General features: G+C 42.3%; 1 protein-coding gene across 3 annotated transcripts in view; it reads left to right on the top strand.

Moving 5' to 3' along the window:
* The first annotated feature begins 11,651 nt into the window (after window positions 1-11,651).
* The window catches only part of marchf7 (membrane-associated ring finger (C3HC4) 7), a 44,040-nt gene continuing 39,078 nt past the window's right edge, over window positions 11,652-16,613 (top strand). Inside the window, exon 1 of one of the 3 annotated variants that reach the window (XM_072262010.1) lies at window positions 11,652-11,820. In XM_072262010.1, the coding sequence (XP_072118111.1) occupies window positions 11,819-11,820 (2 nt within the window). In that variant the 5' untranslated portion in view covers window positions 11,652-11,818. The remainder of the gene's footprint in view (window positions 11,821-16,613) is intronic. The other 2 variants (XM_072262007.1, XM_072262008.1) reach the window with 2 other exon arrangements.

The raw sequence follows: 16,613 nt of genomic DNA, 5'->3' as shown, positions 1-16,613 counted from the left end.
ATGGTTCGAGCCATGATCCTTCTTCAGGAAGGGGGAGGATACCAGAATAAAATGGGGGGGGGTGCAAGAGGCTAGCTGGAAGGTGATAAGTGAAGCCAGGTGGTTGAGAAAAGTCAAGGGCTGTGAGAATAAAATATCTGATAGGAGAGGAGAGTGAACAAAAGGAGAAAGGGACGGAGAAGGGGACCCAGGGGAAGTAATAAGCAGATGAGAAGAACTAAAAGGTCAGAGTGGGGAATAGAGGAGTTGTGGGGGAATTTTTTAACTGGAAGGAGAAATTGATATTCACACCATCAGGTTGGAGGGTACCCAGGTGGAGTGTAAATGTTTAGTGGTCTTATAACAGTGGCATAGAAGTTGTCCTTGAGCCTGCTGGTATGTGCTTACAGGCTTTGTCTTTTCTGCCCAGTGAAAGGGGGGAGAAAAGGGGATCTCCAGTGGGTGGAGTCTCTGGTTAGGCTTTATCAAGGCAGTGAGAAGTGTAAACAGAATCCATGGGGGGGGGGGGGGCTGGTTTCAATGATGTGCGGAGCTATGTCCACAACTCACAACGTCTTTAGAGAACTCATTTTTCAACTGGGATCAGGACTGACCATTTCTGCCTGCTATCAAGTTGGTTCAGGTTTTTCCCCCTTTTTTTGTATAGTTTGCACTACAGCACCACAGCCTTACCATTAGAAACACTTCACACAAAGAAGGTTAATCTGATCTTAAGTGCCCTGTTAACTGGTATAAAACACACAGAAAGGACTCAGGAGGCCCTCTTAACTGATACATTAGGTCATCCATCTTCAACCTATTAGACTCATTATTCTACCCACCCACCTCGAGCACCTTCTCTGCCACTTTAACTTGTGGTTAGCACAATGCTTTACAGTACCAGCAACCCAGGTTCAATTCCCATTGCTGTCTGTAAGGAGTTTGTAGGTCCTTCCTGTGACCACATGGGTTTCCTCCAGTTGCTCCAGTTCCCTCCCACATTCCAAAGTTGTACTAGTTAGTAGGTTAACTGGTCTTTGTAAATTGTCCTGTGAGAAGGCTGGGTTTAAATCAGGATTGCTGGGTGGCACGGCTTGAAGGGCCAATTCAGCACTGTATCTCAATAATATTAACAACATAAAATAAAATAAAAACATTTTTAGAGAGTCATAACCATAGAATCATTGAGAAATACAGTAGAGAACAGGTCCTGTGGCCACCAGGTCTACGCCAATCATCAACCATCCCTTTACACTCAGCCTACATTAATCCCATTTCATTCTCCCCAAATTCTCATCAACTTGTCCTTGTTCTGCACATCTACATACCAAGGACAATTTACAGTGACTAGTTCACTGATTCTAGTTCAAGCTTATTGTTGTTCCAACTGTATAAATGTATACCAAATGAAACAATATTCCTCCAGACCAAGGTGCATTGCACAGCACATATAACTCACACACAATGCATAAAGTAATATTCTCACAAATAAATTAACAAATAATAAAATATATTCCAGAAGATTCACATTTAACATAAGGTGCATTTATTACACAAGTTATAAGGTAAACAGTATAATGCCACTGGTGCTTCATAAGTGATGAAACCTGGGTGGTGGCAGGGAGTTCAGTAGACATACAGCTTGGGGAAGAAGCTGTTTCCCATCTTACCCTTACCCTAATGCTGTGGTACCTCCTGCCTGATGGTAGGGGGTCAAAAAGATTGTGAGATGGACAGGAGGGATCCTTGACAATGCTGTGAGATTTGGCAGAAAACCACAGCAACTGGAGGAAACCCGTCGGGTCACAAGGGAGAATCTGTGAACTGAAAATAAACCTCAAGGTAGTATATGGTAACTTTGATTGCAATGGTTCAATTTAATGTCAGAGAATGTATACAGTATACAACCTTACTCTTTGCAGACATCCACGAAAGCGAGAGAAAAAAAATCAAAGAATGAATGACAGAAAAAGCGTTAGAAGTCCAAAGTGATTTAGCATCCAAAATATGATCTAGTGTTAAAATACCCAGAAATAACAGGCAGGATAGACAAAGAGAATCGGTTGTGTACTTGGATTTTCAGGAGGCCTTTGACAAAGTTCCACACATGAGGCTACTTAATAAGCTATGAATCCATGGTATTACAGGAAAGATTCTAGCATGGATAAAGGATGGCTGATTGGCAAGAGGCAAAGAGTGGGAATAAAGGGAGCCTTTTCTGGTTGGCTAATGGTGACTAGTGGTGTTCCGCAGGGGTCTCTGTTGGGACCAATTCTTTTTATGTTATATGTCAATGGTTTGGATGATGGAATTGATGGCTTTGCTACAAAGTTTGCAGATGATATGAAGAAAGGTGGAGGAGCAGGTAACTTTGAGGAAATAGAGATGCTACAGAAGTACTTAGACAGATTTGGAGAATGGGCAAAGAAATGGCAGATGGAATACAGTGCTGAGGAGAGTATGGTCATGCACTTTGGTTGACAAAGTAAGACCATAAGACCATAAGCCATAGGAGCAGAATTAGGCCATTCAGCACATTGAGTCCGCTCTGCCATTCCATCATGACTGATCCTGATCCACTCAATCCCATACACCTGCCTTCTCTCCATAACCTTTAATGCCCTGACCAAACAGGAAATTATCAGCTTCCACCTTAAATATATACACGGACTTGGCCTCCACCGCAGTCTATGGCAGAGCATTCCACAGATTAACTACTCCCTGGCTAAAAACATTCCTCCTTACCTCTGTTCTAAATGGTTGCCCCTCAGTTTTGAGGCTGTACCCTCTAGTTCTGGATACCCCCACCATAGGAAACATCCTTTCCACATCCACCTTATCTGGTCCTTTCAATATATAGTAGGTTTCAATGAGGTCCCCCCTACATTCTTCTAAATTCCATTGAGTGTAGGCCCAACGCTGCCAAATGCTCCTCATATGTTAACCCCTTCATTCCCAGAATCACCCTCGTGAACCTCCTCTGGACTCTCTCCAATGACAACACTTTCCTTCTGAGATATGGGGCCCAAAACTGTTGACAATATTCCAAGTGCGGCCTGATTTGTGTCTTACAAATGCTCAGCATTATCTCCTTGCTTTTATATTCTATTCCCATTGAAATAAATGCCAACATTGCATTTTGTCTTCTTTACCACAGACTCAAACCTGTAAATCATCCTTCTGGGAGTTTTGCACAAGGACTCCTAAGCCCCTCTCCACCTCTGATGTTTGAACCATCTCCCCATTTAGATAATAGTAGGCAGCATTGTTACTTCTATCAACATGCATACACTTTCCAACACTGTATTCCATCTGCCACTTTTTTGCCCATTCTTCCAATTTATCTAAGTCCTGCTGCAATTGTATTGCTTCCTCAGCACTACCCACCCCTCCACCTATCTTCGTATCATCCACAAATTTTGCACTATTACAGATTGTCAGGTCTGATGTTGTGGCCATCACTGAATCGTGGTTGAAGGATGGTTGTAGTTGGGAGCTAAATAAGACCATAAGACAAAGGAGCAGAAGTCGGCCATTCGGCCCATCAAGTCTGCTCTGCCATTTTATCATGAGCTGATCCATTCTCCCATTTAGTCCCACTCCCCCGCCTTCTCACCATAACCTTTGATGCCCTGGCTACTCAAATACCTATCAATCTCTGCCTTAAATACACCCAATGACTTGGCCTCCACTGCTGCCCGTGGCAACAAATTCCATAGATTCACCACCCTCTGACTAAAAAAATTTCTTCGCATTTCTGTTCTGAATGGGCGTCCTTCAATCCTTAAGTCATGCCCTCTCATACTAGACTCCCCCATCATGGGAAACAACTTTGCCACATCCGCTCTGTCCATGCCTTTCAACATTTGAAATGTTTCTATGAGGTCTCCCTCATTCTTCTAAACTTCAAGGAATACAGTCCAAGAGCCGACAAACGTTCCTCATATGTTAACCCTCTCATTCCCGGAATCATTCTAGTGAATCCTTTCTGTACCCTCTCCAATGTCAGCACATCCTTTCTTAAATAAGGAGACCAAAACTGCCCACAGTACTCCAAGTGAGGTCTCACCAGCGCCTTATAGAGCCTCAACATCACATCCCTGCTCCTATACTCTATTACTCTGGAAATGAATGCCAACATTGCATTCGGCTTCTTCACCACTGACTCAACCTGGAGGTTAACCTTAAAGGTATCCTGTATGAGGACTCCCAAGTCCCGTTGCATCTCAGAACTTTGAATTTTTTCCCCATTTAAATAATAGTCTGCCTGTTTATTTCTTCTGCCAAAGTGCATAACCATACACTTTCCAACATTGTATTTCATTTGCCACTTCTTTGCCCATCCTTTTAATCTATCTAAGTCTCTCTGCAGACTCTCCATTTCCTCAGCATTACCGTCCCCTCCACCTATCTTTGTATCATCAGCAAACTTAGCCACAAAGCCATCTATTCCATAATCCAAATCATTGATGTACAATGTAAAAAGAAGCAGCCCCAACACGGACCCCTGTGGAACACCACTGGTAACCGGCAGCCAACCAGAATAGGATCCCTTTATTCCCACTCTCTGTTTCCTGCCAACCAGCCAATGCTCTATCCACGTATATAACTTTCCCGTAATTCCATGGGCTGTTATCTTGTTAAGTAGCCTCATGTGTGACACCTTGTCAAAGGCCTTCTGAAAATCCAAATATACAACATCCACTGCATCTCCCTTGTCTAGCCTACTTGTAATTTCCTCAAAAAATTGTAATAGGTTTGTCAGACAGGATTTTCCTTTAAGGAATCCATGCTGAGTTCTGCCTATCTTGTCATGTGCCTCCAGGTACTCTGTAACCTCATCCTTCACAATCGACTCCAACAACTTCCCAACCACCGATGTCAAGCTAACAGGTCTATAATTTCCTTTTTGCTTCCTTGCCCCCTTCTTAAATAGCGGAGTGACATTTGCAATCTTCCATTCCTCCGGAACAATGCCAGAATCTATCGACTTTTGAAAGATCATTGCTAATGCCTCCGCAATCTCCACAGCTACTTCCTTCAGAACACGAGGGTGCATTCCATCTGGTCCGGGAGATTTATCTACCGTTAGACTATTCAGCTTCCTGAGTACTTTCTCTCTCGTAATTGTGACAGCGCACACTTCTCTTCCCTGCCACCCTTGAGTGTCCGGTATTACTGCTGATGTCTTCCTCAGTGAAGAAAGATGCAAAATACTCATTCAGTTCCTCCGCCATCTCCTTATCTCCCATTACAATTTCTCCAGCATCATTTTCTATCGGTCCTATATATACTCTCGCCTGTCTTTAACTCTTTATATACTTGAAAAAGCTTTTAGTATCCTCTTTGATATTATTTGCTAGCTTCCTTTCATAGTTAATCTTTTCCCTCTTAATGACCTCTTAGTTTCCTTTTGCAAGCTTTTAAAAACTTCCCAATCCTCCGTCTTCCCACTAATGTTTGTTTCCTTGTATGCCCTCTCCTTTGCTTTAACTTTGGCTTTGACTTCTTTTGTCAACCACAGTTGCATCCTTTTTCTATTCGAAAATTTCTTCTTTTTTGGAATATACCTGTCTTGCACCTTCTTCACTTCCCGCATAAACTCCAGCCGCTGCTGCTCTGCCGTCTTTCCTGCCAGTGTCCCTTCCCAGTCAACTTTGGCCAGTTCCTCTCTCATGCCACTGTAATTTCCTTTACTCCACTGAAATACCGACACATCGGATTTCAGCTTCTCTTTTTCAAATTTCACAGTGAACTCAATCATGTTATGATCACTGCCTCCTAAGGGTTCCTTCACCTCAATCTCTCTAATCACCTCCGGTTCATTACACAATACCCAATCCAGTACAGCCGATCCCCTAGTGGGCTCGACAACAAGCTGTTCTAAAAAGCCATCTCGCAGACATTCTACAAATTCTCTCTCTTGAGATCCAGTGCTGACCTGATTTTCCCAATCCACTCGCATGTTAAAATCCCCCACAATTGTCATAACACTGCCCTTCTGACAAGCCTTTTCTATTTCCTGTTGTAATTTGTAGTCCACATCACTGCAGCTGTTTGGAGGCCTATAAATAACTGCCATCAGGGTCCTTTTACCCCTGTGATTTCTTAGCTCAACCCATAAAGATTCTGCACCTTCAGATCCTATATCACCTCTTTCTAATGATTTAATATAATTTCTTACCAATAAAGCCATGCCTCCCCCTCTGCCTACCTTCCTATCCTTCCAATACACCGTGTATCCTTGGATGTTCAGCTCCCAGAGACATGCATCCTTTCACCACGTCTCAGTGATGGCCACAATATCACACCTGCCAATCTGTAGCTGTACAACAAGATCATCCACCTCATTCCTTATTCTGTGTGCATTTAAGTATAACACCTTAAGACCAGTATTTGGTACTTTTCGCTTTGATTTCACTGCAACTTTATTGCACTGTAACTTATCCCAATGGCTACAAATTTGCTCCATCACCTGCCTGTCTTTCCTGACATCTTTACTGCTCACTACCTTAGATTTATTTCTATTTTCCCCTTCCTCCACTCTATCATTCCGATTCCCATCCCCCTGCCAAATTAGTTTAAACCCTCCCTAACAGATCTATTAAACTTTCCCGCCAGGATATTGGTCCCCTTCGGAGGCATGTCCAAGGTTATACGTTATATCAAATGGATAGGAAAGTAGGCAGAGGGAGTGGTGTGGCTCTGCTGGTAAAGAATGACATCAAATCAGTAGAGAGATGTGACATAGGATTAGAAGATGTTGAACCCTTGTGGGTTGGGTTAAGAAACTGCAAGGGTAAAAGGACCCTGATGGCAGTTATATACAGGCCTCCCAACAGTGGCTGAGATGTGGACCACAGATTACAACAAAAGATGGAAAAAGCATGTCAAAATGGCAATGTTGTGATAGTCATAGGAGATTTCAACATGCAGGTCGATTGGGAAAATCATGTTGGAAATGAATCTCAAGAGAGTGAGTTTATTGAATGCCTACAAGATGGTTTTTCAGAGCAGTTTGTCATTGAACCTACTAGGGGATTGGGTGTTAAGTAATGAAATGGAGGTGATTAGGGAGCTTAAGGTAAATGAACCTTAGGAGGCAGTGATCACAATATGATTGAGTTCAACTTGAAATTTGAAAGGGAGCAAGTAAAGTTTGACATAGCAGTGTTTCAGTAGAGTAAAGAAAATTACAGTGCTATGAGAGAGGAGTTGGCCAAAGTAAATTGGAAGGAGATGTTGGCAGGGATGACAGCAGAGCAGCAATGGTGTGAGTTTCTGGAAAAAAATGAGGAAAGTGCAGGATAGATGTATTCCAAAAATGAAGAAATACTCATATAGCAAAATAGTACAACCATGACTGACAAGAGAAGTCAAAGCTACAGTAAAAGCAAAAGAGAGGGCATACAACAAAGCAAAAAAGGATTGGGAAGCTTTTAATAACCCACAGAGTGCAACTAAAAGAATCATTAGGAGAGAAAAGATGAAATATGAAAGCACACCAAAGTGGTTAGTAAAAGCTTTTTCAGAGGAGATTCACAAGGATGATTCCAGGAATGAAAGGGTTATTATACGAGGAACATGTTATAGCTCTGGGTCTGTACTAGCTGGAATTTAGAAGGATGAAAGGGGATCTCATTGAAACCTTTTGAATGTTGAAAGGCCTAAGAGCAGATGTGGAAAGGATGTTTCCCATGGTGGGGGAGTCTAGGACAAGAGGGCACAGCCTCAAGATAGAGGGGCATCCATTTAAAACAGAGATGTGGAGAAAGTTTCTTTAGCCAGAGGGTGGTGAATTTGTGGAATTTATCACAGGCAGCTGTGGAGGTCAGGTTATTGAGTGTATTTAAGGCAGAGCATGATATTTTCTTAATTGGACACAGCATAAAAGGTTACGTAGAGAAGGCCGGGGAGTGGAGCTGAGGAGGGGAAAAAAGGATCAGCCATGAATGAATGGTGGAGCAGACTTGATGGATCAAATGGCCTGATTCTGCTCCTATATCTTATGGTCTAAAGTACATATTTGTGGCATACTTGATTAAGTGGCTGTCAGTGTGTATATATTCAACAGTCTAAAAAAGAATCTCAAATATATAAAATGTATGGGGTTAATACTTCTTTTCACAGGCTGTATAGAAACTGAAATCACATAATTAAAATTGGGGTGGTTATTCAAGACAGGCATGAGATCTCTTCAGAGGCAGTAAATCGATGGAATTAATTGTCCTAAAGTGGACAATGGATGCTTAGTCACTGTGTACATATACTCAAGAGAAAGGTTGATAAAATTTGACACGAGCAACAGGAAAATAATGTTACTGCAGAAAAATGGCACTAGGATAAAAGAAAAAAAACATAAATTTATTGGAGTGGAAGCAGTTGGCAGTTTCCTGTTCCTATTTACAGTATATTCTGAGGTAAACCTGACATCCTTTTCAGAGTTCTACTCTTTGCTATTACTCCAAAGCCCATATATTAAGAACTCAGAAGAGTACATACCTTGCAATCTTCATTACATTTCTCAGTTTGTATGATCTATTAACTTTGAAATTATGTTCAGGTTAAGATAATTTCTAATGTGTACATCAAAAAAAATCTGAAGCAAAATGAATCCAATAAGATAAGATCAAATAAGAGGTTTAATATCACTGGTACATCTTGTGAAATTTGTTGTTTTGCAGCAGTAGTACAGTGCAATACATAATAATACTATAAATTACAATTAGAAGTATACATGTAAAAAAATTAAATAGGTAGTGCTAAAATATAGGCTAAAAGAAAGTGAGGTAGATTCATTGCTCATTCAGAAATCTGATGGCGGAGGGGGAAAGGCTGTTCCTGAAATGTTGACTGTGTGTCTTCAGGCTTGTCTACCTCCTTTTTGATGGTAGCAATGAGAAGAAGATATGTCCTGGTGGATGGGGTTTCTTAATGATGGAGGCATTGCATTTTGAAGGTGTCTCTTGATGCTGGGGAGGCTAGTGCCCATAATGGAACTGGCTGAGTTTACAATTTCCTACGGCTTTTTTCCAATCCTGTGCAATGGCCCCTCCATAGCAGAGAGAGGTGCAACCAGTTAGAATGCACTCCACTGTACATCTGTAGAAATTTGTAAGAGTCTTTGATGATATACCAAATCTCTCTAAACTCCAAATGAAATATAGTCCCTATCTTGCTTCCTTATAATTGCATCAATATGTTGGGCCTAAGATAGATCTTCAGAGATGCTTAACCCAGGAACTTGAAACTGTTCACTTTTCCATTGCTGATCCCTTGATGAGGACTGTTGTGTGTTACTTCGACTTCTCCTTCATGAAGTCCACAATCAATTCCTTGGTTTGACTGACATTGAGCACAAGGTTGCTGTTGCAACACCACTCAACCAACTGATCTATCTCACTCCTATATACCTCCTCATTATCGTCTGAAATTCTGCCAACAGTAGTTCTGTAATCAGCAAATTTATAGATGGCATTTGAACTGTGCCTAGCCACACAGTCATGCATGTAAAGAGAGTAGAGCAGTGAACTAAGTACGGATACTTGAGGTGCCCCAATATTGATCGTCAGTGAGGAGGAGATGTTATTTCCGACCTGCACATACTGTCATCTCCTGAAGAGGAAGTCAAGGATCCAGACATTGAGCGAGGTGCAGAGGCTCAGGTTTTGGAGCTTGTTGATTAGAACTGAGGATATGATTGTATTGAATGCTGAGCTGCAATCAATAATCCACAGCCTGATGTAGGTACTGAAATTGTCCAGGTGATCCTAGGCCAAGTGGAGACCCAGTGAGATTGCATCTACTGTAGACCTATATGGTGATAGGCAAAATGCAATAGCTCCAGATCCTTGCTTTGACAGGAGTTCAGTCTGATCCATGACCAACCTCTCAAAGCACAGTAGATGTGAGTAACATTGGACGATAGCCATTGAGGCAGCTTACACTGCTCTCTTTAGGCACCGATATAATTGTTACCCTTTTGAAGCAGGTGGGAACCTTCGACTGCAGAAGTGAGAAATTGAAGATGTGCTTGAACACCTGCTAATTGGTTGGCACAGGTTTTCAGATCCCTACCAGATACACCATCAGGGTCTGACACCTTGAAAGAGTTCACCCTCTTGAAACATGTTCTGAGGTTGACCTCCGAGACAGAGGTTACAGAGTCACCAGATGCTGCAGGGATTCACACAGGTGTAGTTTCATTCCCCCTTTCAAAGTGCACATAAAAGGCATTGTGCTGATCTGGGAGTGAAGCATCACAGCCATTCATGATGTTGGGTTTCGGTCTGTAAGAAGTAATGGCCTGCAAACTCTTGCCAAAGCTGATGTGCACCGGATTCCATCTCTAACCTCAATCAGAATTGTTTGTTCACTCTTAAACTAGCCTTCTGTAGATCGTATCTGGATTTCTCGTATTGTTCTGCCACAGATCCAGCCCTCACCGAACTACAAATCTCCTGGTTCATCTACATCTTTTTGTTTGGGTTTGTCTGGTATGTTCTCGAAGGCACACACTCATCCACCCTGGTCTTGGTGAAGTCAGTGACAATTGTGGCGTATTCATTTAGGTTCACTACAAAAACTTAAAGAGTTGGATAAGAAAAGAGGTACTGTATAGCCAACCAATATTGTGCAATTACTCACCTCCAATTCTAAATGGGAAGAGTGGTGGGGGAGGGTAAATCTGGTAGGATGATCAATGTTCGTAAGTCAATTCAAGTTTATTGTCATTTAACATGTATTTATTGTCATTTATACATACCTATATGTTGTCAAGTGAGACCTGCTGACTCTTTCATGCAGTTTGTTTTTAATTCACATTTCTAGCATCTGCTTTTTTAAAAAATTATAAATATCAATGTGTTAATTTGTGACTTGTATTTTGAAAGTTGTTTAACATCTGACTGACAACCACTCCCTCCTCAGATATCTGACTGACAACCGCTCCCTCCTCTGATACCTGACTGACAACCGCTTGTCCACCGATATCTGACAACTGCTGGCCCTCCGATATCTGACTGACAACAGCCTGCCCCTCTGACATCTGACTGACAACCCCCTCCCTCCTCCGATATCTGACTGACAACGGCCCCGATAACTGACTGGCAACTGCTTGCCCCTCCGATAGCTGACTGACAACCGCTCCCTCCTCCGATACCTAACAACCGCTCGTCCACCGATATCTGACAACCACTCGCCCTCCAATATCTGACTGACAACCGCTCGCTCCTCCGACATCTGACTGACAACCGCTCCTTCCTCCGACATCTGACTGACAACCGCTCCTTCCTCCGACATCTGACTGACAACCGCTCCTTCCTCCGATACCTGACTAACAACCGCTCGCTCCTCCGACATCTGACTGACAACCGCTCCTTCCTCCGACATCTGACTGACAACCGCTCCTTCCTCCGACATCTGACTGACAACCGCTCCTTCCTCCGATACCTGACTAACAACCACTCGCCCTCCAATATCTGACTGACAACCGCTCCTTCCTCCGACATCTGACTGACAACCGCTCCTTCCTCCGACATCTGACTGAGAACCCCACGCCCCTCCGACATCTGACTGAGAACCCCACGCCCCTCCGACATCTGACTGAGAACCCCACGCCCCTCCGACATCTGACTGACTCCGGCACACCGAGCGGACGCCGCCGCCCCCCTGACCTCAGAATGGCTGTAAACGGAAGTACCGCGTCACATGATTCCTGTTGCCTGAGCTGGGGACCCACCAATGGACGCCATTATAAAGGCGGTGTAATGAGCGGTTTATACTTACACCGATTAATTACCAGTCTCTTTTATGAATAGATTGACCGTGGGTCGAGTCCATGTAAGTATGCCTTCCATTTCTTGTGTCTTTTTTTTAAAGAAAATCATATATTAACGCGTTCACAGCGTTTATCCGGTAAAGGTCGTGCCCAAATTGTTTTTGAAATGTTCCTATTGGGCCAGGGCCAGGGGTAAAGAAGTACGCAGCTGAGTAAGTGTTTGCTGCATATCTTAGGTCGCTTAAGTAGGAAAGTCAATTCGTTGTCCTTCGTGAAAAATGCACTGCCTGAGAAGGTGCCATTTTTATTTGCTGTTAGCAGCAAAATCGCGTCCAATTTTCGTAATCATAATTTTTGATGCAATTCAAAACGCATTTTAGATCTTTTTTTGGTCTAATCTTTAGTTCAGTTTTATAACGGTGCTGCAGATCAATAACAGAAATATCGAACGCAAATGATCTTCGAACAGATTGTCTTTTTTTCTGATCTTGAAAGCAATTCCTGAAACCCTGTTATAGACATTTCAGCTTTTTCAAATCAGCTTTTTCAAATTTTGTTAAAACTTTGATTAATTGTTCAGTTGCATTGTGCGAGTTCTAGTATTTTACTTAGGTTAAAAAAATGGATGCTGAAAGTTTGAAATAAAATCAGAAAAATTAGAAAATGTCAGGTAGTTTGGAGAGGATGTTAAAATCTGAATCTTAAATCCCTGCGGAATCCTATTACCCCAGGATTCTTAGAGGTAGTTGAAGACTGGATAACTTTACAGATGGTACAAAGAGAGCTGCAAAAGGACTTGGACAGATTAGGATACTAGGCAAATGGAATACAGTGTCTGGAATTCAATGGTCATGCACTTCAGTAGAAGGAATAAAAGCATAGCCTATTTTCTAAAGGGGGGGGTGGAATCAAAAATCTGAGCTGCCAGGGGACTTGGGAGCAGTCGTGCAAGATGCCCTAAAGGTTAATTTGCAAGCTGATTTGGAATAACATCTAAAACTTTGACAAACTCCTATAGATATGTAGTGGAGAGTATAATGACTGGCTGTAACAGACCCTGGTCCAATGCCCTTGAACAGAAAATCCTACAGAAAGTAGTGGATCTAGCCCAGTTCATCATGGGTGGAGCCCTCCCCACCATTGAGTACATCTACATGAAATGCTGTCACAAGAAAACAGCATCCATCTTTAGCGATCCACCACCAGGATATACTGTCATCTTGCTGCTACTGTCAGGAAGAAGGTACAAAAGCCTCAAGATTAGCACCACCGGGTTCAGGAACAGTCGCCATCAGGCTCTTGAACTAGAGGGGATAACTTCATTCAACTTCACTTGTCCCACCACTGAACTGCTCCCCAACCTATGGACTCACTTTCAAGGACAAGAGCTCTTGTCTTCAGCACTCTGATTGAACACCCAAGTTGGACAGTCTTTCATTGATTCTGTTATTGTTATTATTCTATATAATTGAGTATGTCCAAAAGAAAATGAATCTTAAGGTTTTATATGGTGACATGTGAACTTTGATAATTTACTTTGAACTTGGGTGAGGAAAGCTAATACAAGGTTAGCATTCATTCTGAGAGGAATCGGAATCAGGTTTATTATCACCGGCATGTGTCCTGAAGTTTGTTAACTTAGCAGCAGCAGTGCATTGCAATACATAATATAGAAGAAGGAAAAAATAATAAATAAATTAATTACATGTATATTGAATAGATTAAAAATTGTGCAAAAAGCAATATGTATTTCAAAAAAGCGAGGTAGTATTCACAGGTTCAATATAAACTGGACTAGAATATAAATGCAAAGATGTAGTGCTGAGGCTTTTTGATGCACTGGTGAGGCCTCACTCAGAGCATTGTCAGCAGTTTTTCTTTAAGAAAGGATGTGCTGACATTGGAGAGGATTTGGAGGAGGTTCACAAGAATGATTCCAGGAATGAAAGGCTTGTACAAGGAGCAATGATGGCCTTGGCCTGTACTCACTGAAATTCAGAAGAAATGGGGCAGGGAGGTGGTGGTGAGGGGGGTCTCATTGAAACCTATTGAATTTTATAAAGCCGAGATGGTGGATGTGGAGAGGATGTTTCCTATGGTGGGGTGGGGGGGGGAGTCTAGGACTAGAGGGCACAGCCTCAGAATAGAGGGACATCCTTTAAAATGGAGATGAGGAATTTCTTTAGTCAGATAGTGAACCTGGAATTCCTTATCATAGTTGGCTGGAGGTCAGCTCATTGGGTGTATTTAAGGTGGAGGTTGATAGTTCTTTTGGGGGAAAGTGAGGAGACAGGTTGAGAGGGAAATGGATCAGACATGACGAAATGGCACAGCAGACTCGAAGGGCTAAATAATCTGACTTGGAAACATATCGCTGTTCCTTCATTGTCGTTGGGTCAAATTCATGGAATTCCTTCCCTAACAGCACTGTGGGTGTGCCTACACCTCAGACTGCAGCGATTCAAGAAGGGCAGCTTACACCACCTTCTCAAGGTCAACTAGGGATGGGTAAGTAGGGATGCTGACTTAGCTGACGACGCCCACATCCCGTAAATGAATAAATAAAAAAACAAAAAAAAAACCTAATTCTGCTCCTATGTCTTATAGCCCAAGGGCCCATATTGACCTTCAATTACCTACTTCAATCAACCATTTCGTTCTTCCAACATATCCATTCACTTCTTTTCCAAGTAAGTGAAAATCAGAATAGAAATGCAGGTGTTGGAAATCTGAAATAAAAACAAAATGCTAGAAATAATCAGCAGCTCAGGCAGCCGGTGGAAAGGGAATCGGGTTGATATTTCTGGCTTAAAGGGCTGACCTGTTGAGTAATTGTTTTCATTTTAAGATACCTTACATAGCAGGGACAGTTTAGAGTGGCCAAATCTCCTACAAGGCTACATGTCTCTAGGATATAGGAAAGAAACTGGAGCAACTGGAGAGAAACCCTGGTGATCACAAGAACAAGCAGACTGCACATAGATGACACTTAGGGTCGTGATTGCTCGAAAAGGCATCTACTGTTACCTGAGACCCTGTGCTGCCAGATGGTGATTGATTATTGTGGCTGTGGTGCAATCATGCCACATGTTAGCCTAGGCCTGAATGTTGTTTGGGCACTGCTACCATGCTGTGATTCATTTGTTGAAGAGTTGCAAATGGAATTTATCACTGCCATTGAAATTAGGCTTGAAGTCTGCCTCTGACTTCATTGGTGCAGTGTCATTGATCAAGTGGCTGAAATTGGTTGGACTTGGGATATAGACCTGAAGAAATCCTGCTCTGATGTAAGTATTCAAATCTAAAACTTTTGACAATCTAAGCAGTCTTGCTTTGTATATACAAGTTAAGACTGCAGCCATTGGATCATTTTCCTCGTAATGCATATTGACTTCAGTTTTGTCAGGACTTTGAAATTCTGTCATGGTCTCTCTCTCAACAAGGAGTCATCTGTCCCAAGTCTTTGACCATTCATGTTTAGTTGAATTATGAAGTATGAAGTTAAAGTGTCCTCTTGAAAATTCAACTAGGCATTGATAGGAATATTATTGATCAGAATGTTCTGCTTGTAGTTTTAAAGAGCAGGGGAGCTATCATTGGCTTCTATGCTATTACTAAAATAGCAGCACTAAAATATTATCTGGCTGATATGATATTGCTGTTTAGTAGCAGGGTTATATTTAATTTGGCTGCAGCACTATAAAGAATATTCCCATATAAATACATTTGAAAATAGGAGTAGTAATTGGTCAGTCAGCTGCTAAAGACTGTCTTGCCTAGCAGTGCTAATCATGGCTAATTTTAGACACTTGTCACCTTTCTGAGAAGTTCCTGTGCACTTCAGTTTTAATGGGTGACGCAGCGTTAGAAATCAATGTTCAAACCTGACTGGAGTTTGAGCTTGCTCACTGTAGCTGCATGGGTTTTCTCCCATGTCCCAAACATCTGTTGGTTTATTGGTTAACTAGCCACTGTAAATTGTACATTGTACAGCTCACTGGTAGAATCTGGGTGGAACTGTCGAGAATAATAAATGAAGAGATGGTTGGTGTGGATTTGATGGCTTGAGGGGTCTGTTTCTGTGTTGGATTTCTGGGAATCTCAATAATAGTCCTAATCTTATGATTATGACCCCTTATTTGAGTTTCTCCAGTTAGCGGAAGAAACTGGATATCTAACTCCCTCTGCCAGAAAAAGTGGGATCGCCCAGTGGCTATCCATCCATTTTAATTCCACTTCCCGTTTCCATTCCGACATGGCAGTCCATGGCCTCCTCTACTGTCACGATGAGGCCACACTTTGGTTGGAGGAGCAACACCTTATATTCTGTCTGGATAGCCTCCAACCTTATGGCCTAAACATCAATTTCCTGAATTTCTGATAATGCCCCCCCCCCACTCTTCCTTTCTTCCATGGCCTTGTGTCCTCTCTTATCAGATTCCCCCTTCTCCAGTCCTACATCTCTTTCACCAATCAACTTCCCAGCTCTTTACTTCATCCCTGTCTCTCCCCTCCACCCCTGATTTTCACCTTTTCACCTATCACCTTTTGTTTCTTCCTCCTCTCCACACATTTCCTAACTCTTGATTCCTTGTCTTTTTTTCTCCAGTCCTGATGAAGGGTCTCGGCCAGAAATGTCGACTATACTCTTTTTCCATAGATGCTGCCTGGCCTGCTGAGTTCCTCCAGCATTTTGTATATCTAGCTGTTGTTATGTCTTCCACACCCTTCTCCGGGATCTCGTATGTTTGAATAAGATCATCCCTCATTCTTCAAAGCTCCAAAGAATGTGGGCCTAATTTCTTCAGCTTATGATGAGACTACCTTCTCTTTCCAGAAATTATTTCTGGAAATA

The sequence above is a fragment of the Mobula birostris genome, chromosome 6 (assembly GCF_030028105.1).
Source record: "Mobula birostris isolate sMobBir1 chromosome 6, sMobBir1.hap1, whole genome shotgun sequence".
In the NCBI taxonomy this organism is placed as follows: Eukaryota; Metazoa; Chordata; class Chondrichthyes; order Myliobatiformes; family Myliobatidae; genus Mobula; species Mobula birostris.
The sequence above is the reverse complement of the archived record's forward strand: the minus strand, read 5'-3'. Positions and strand labels throughout refer to the sequence as shown.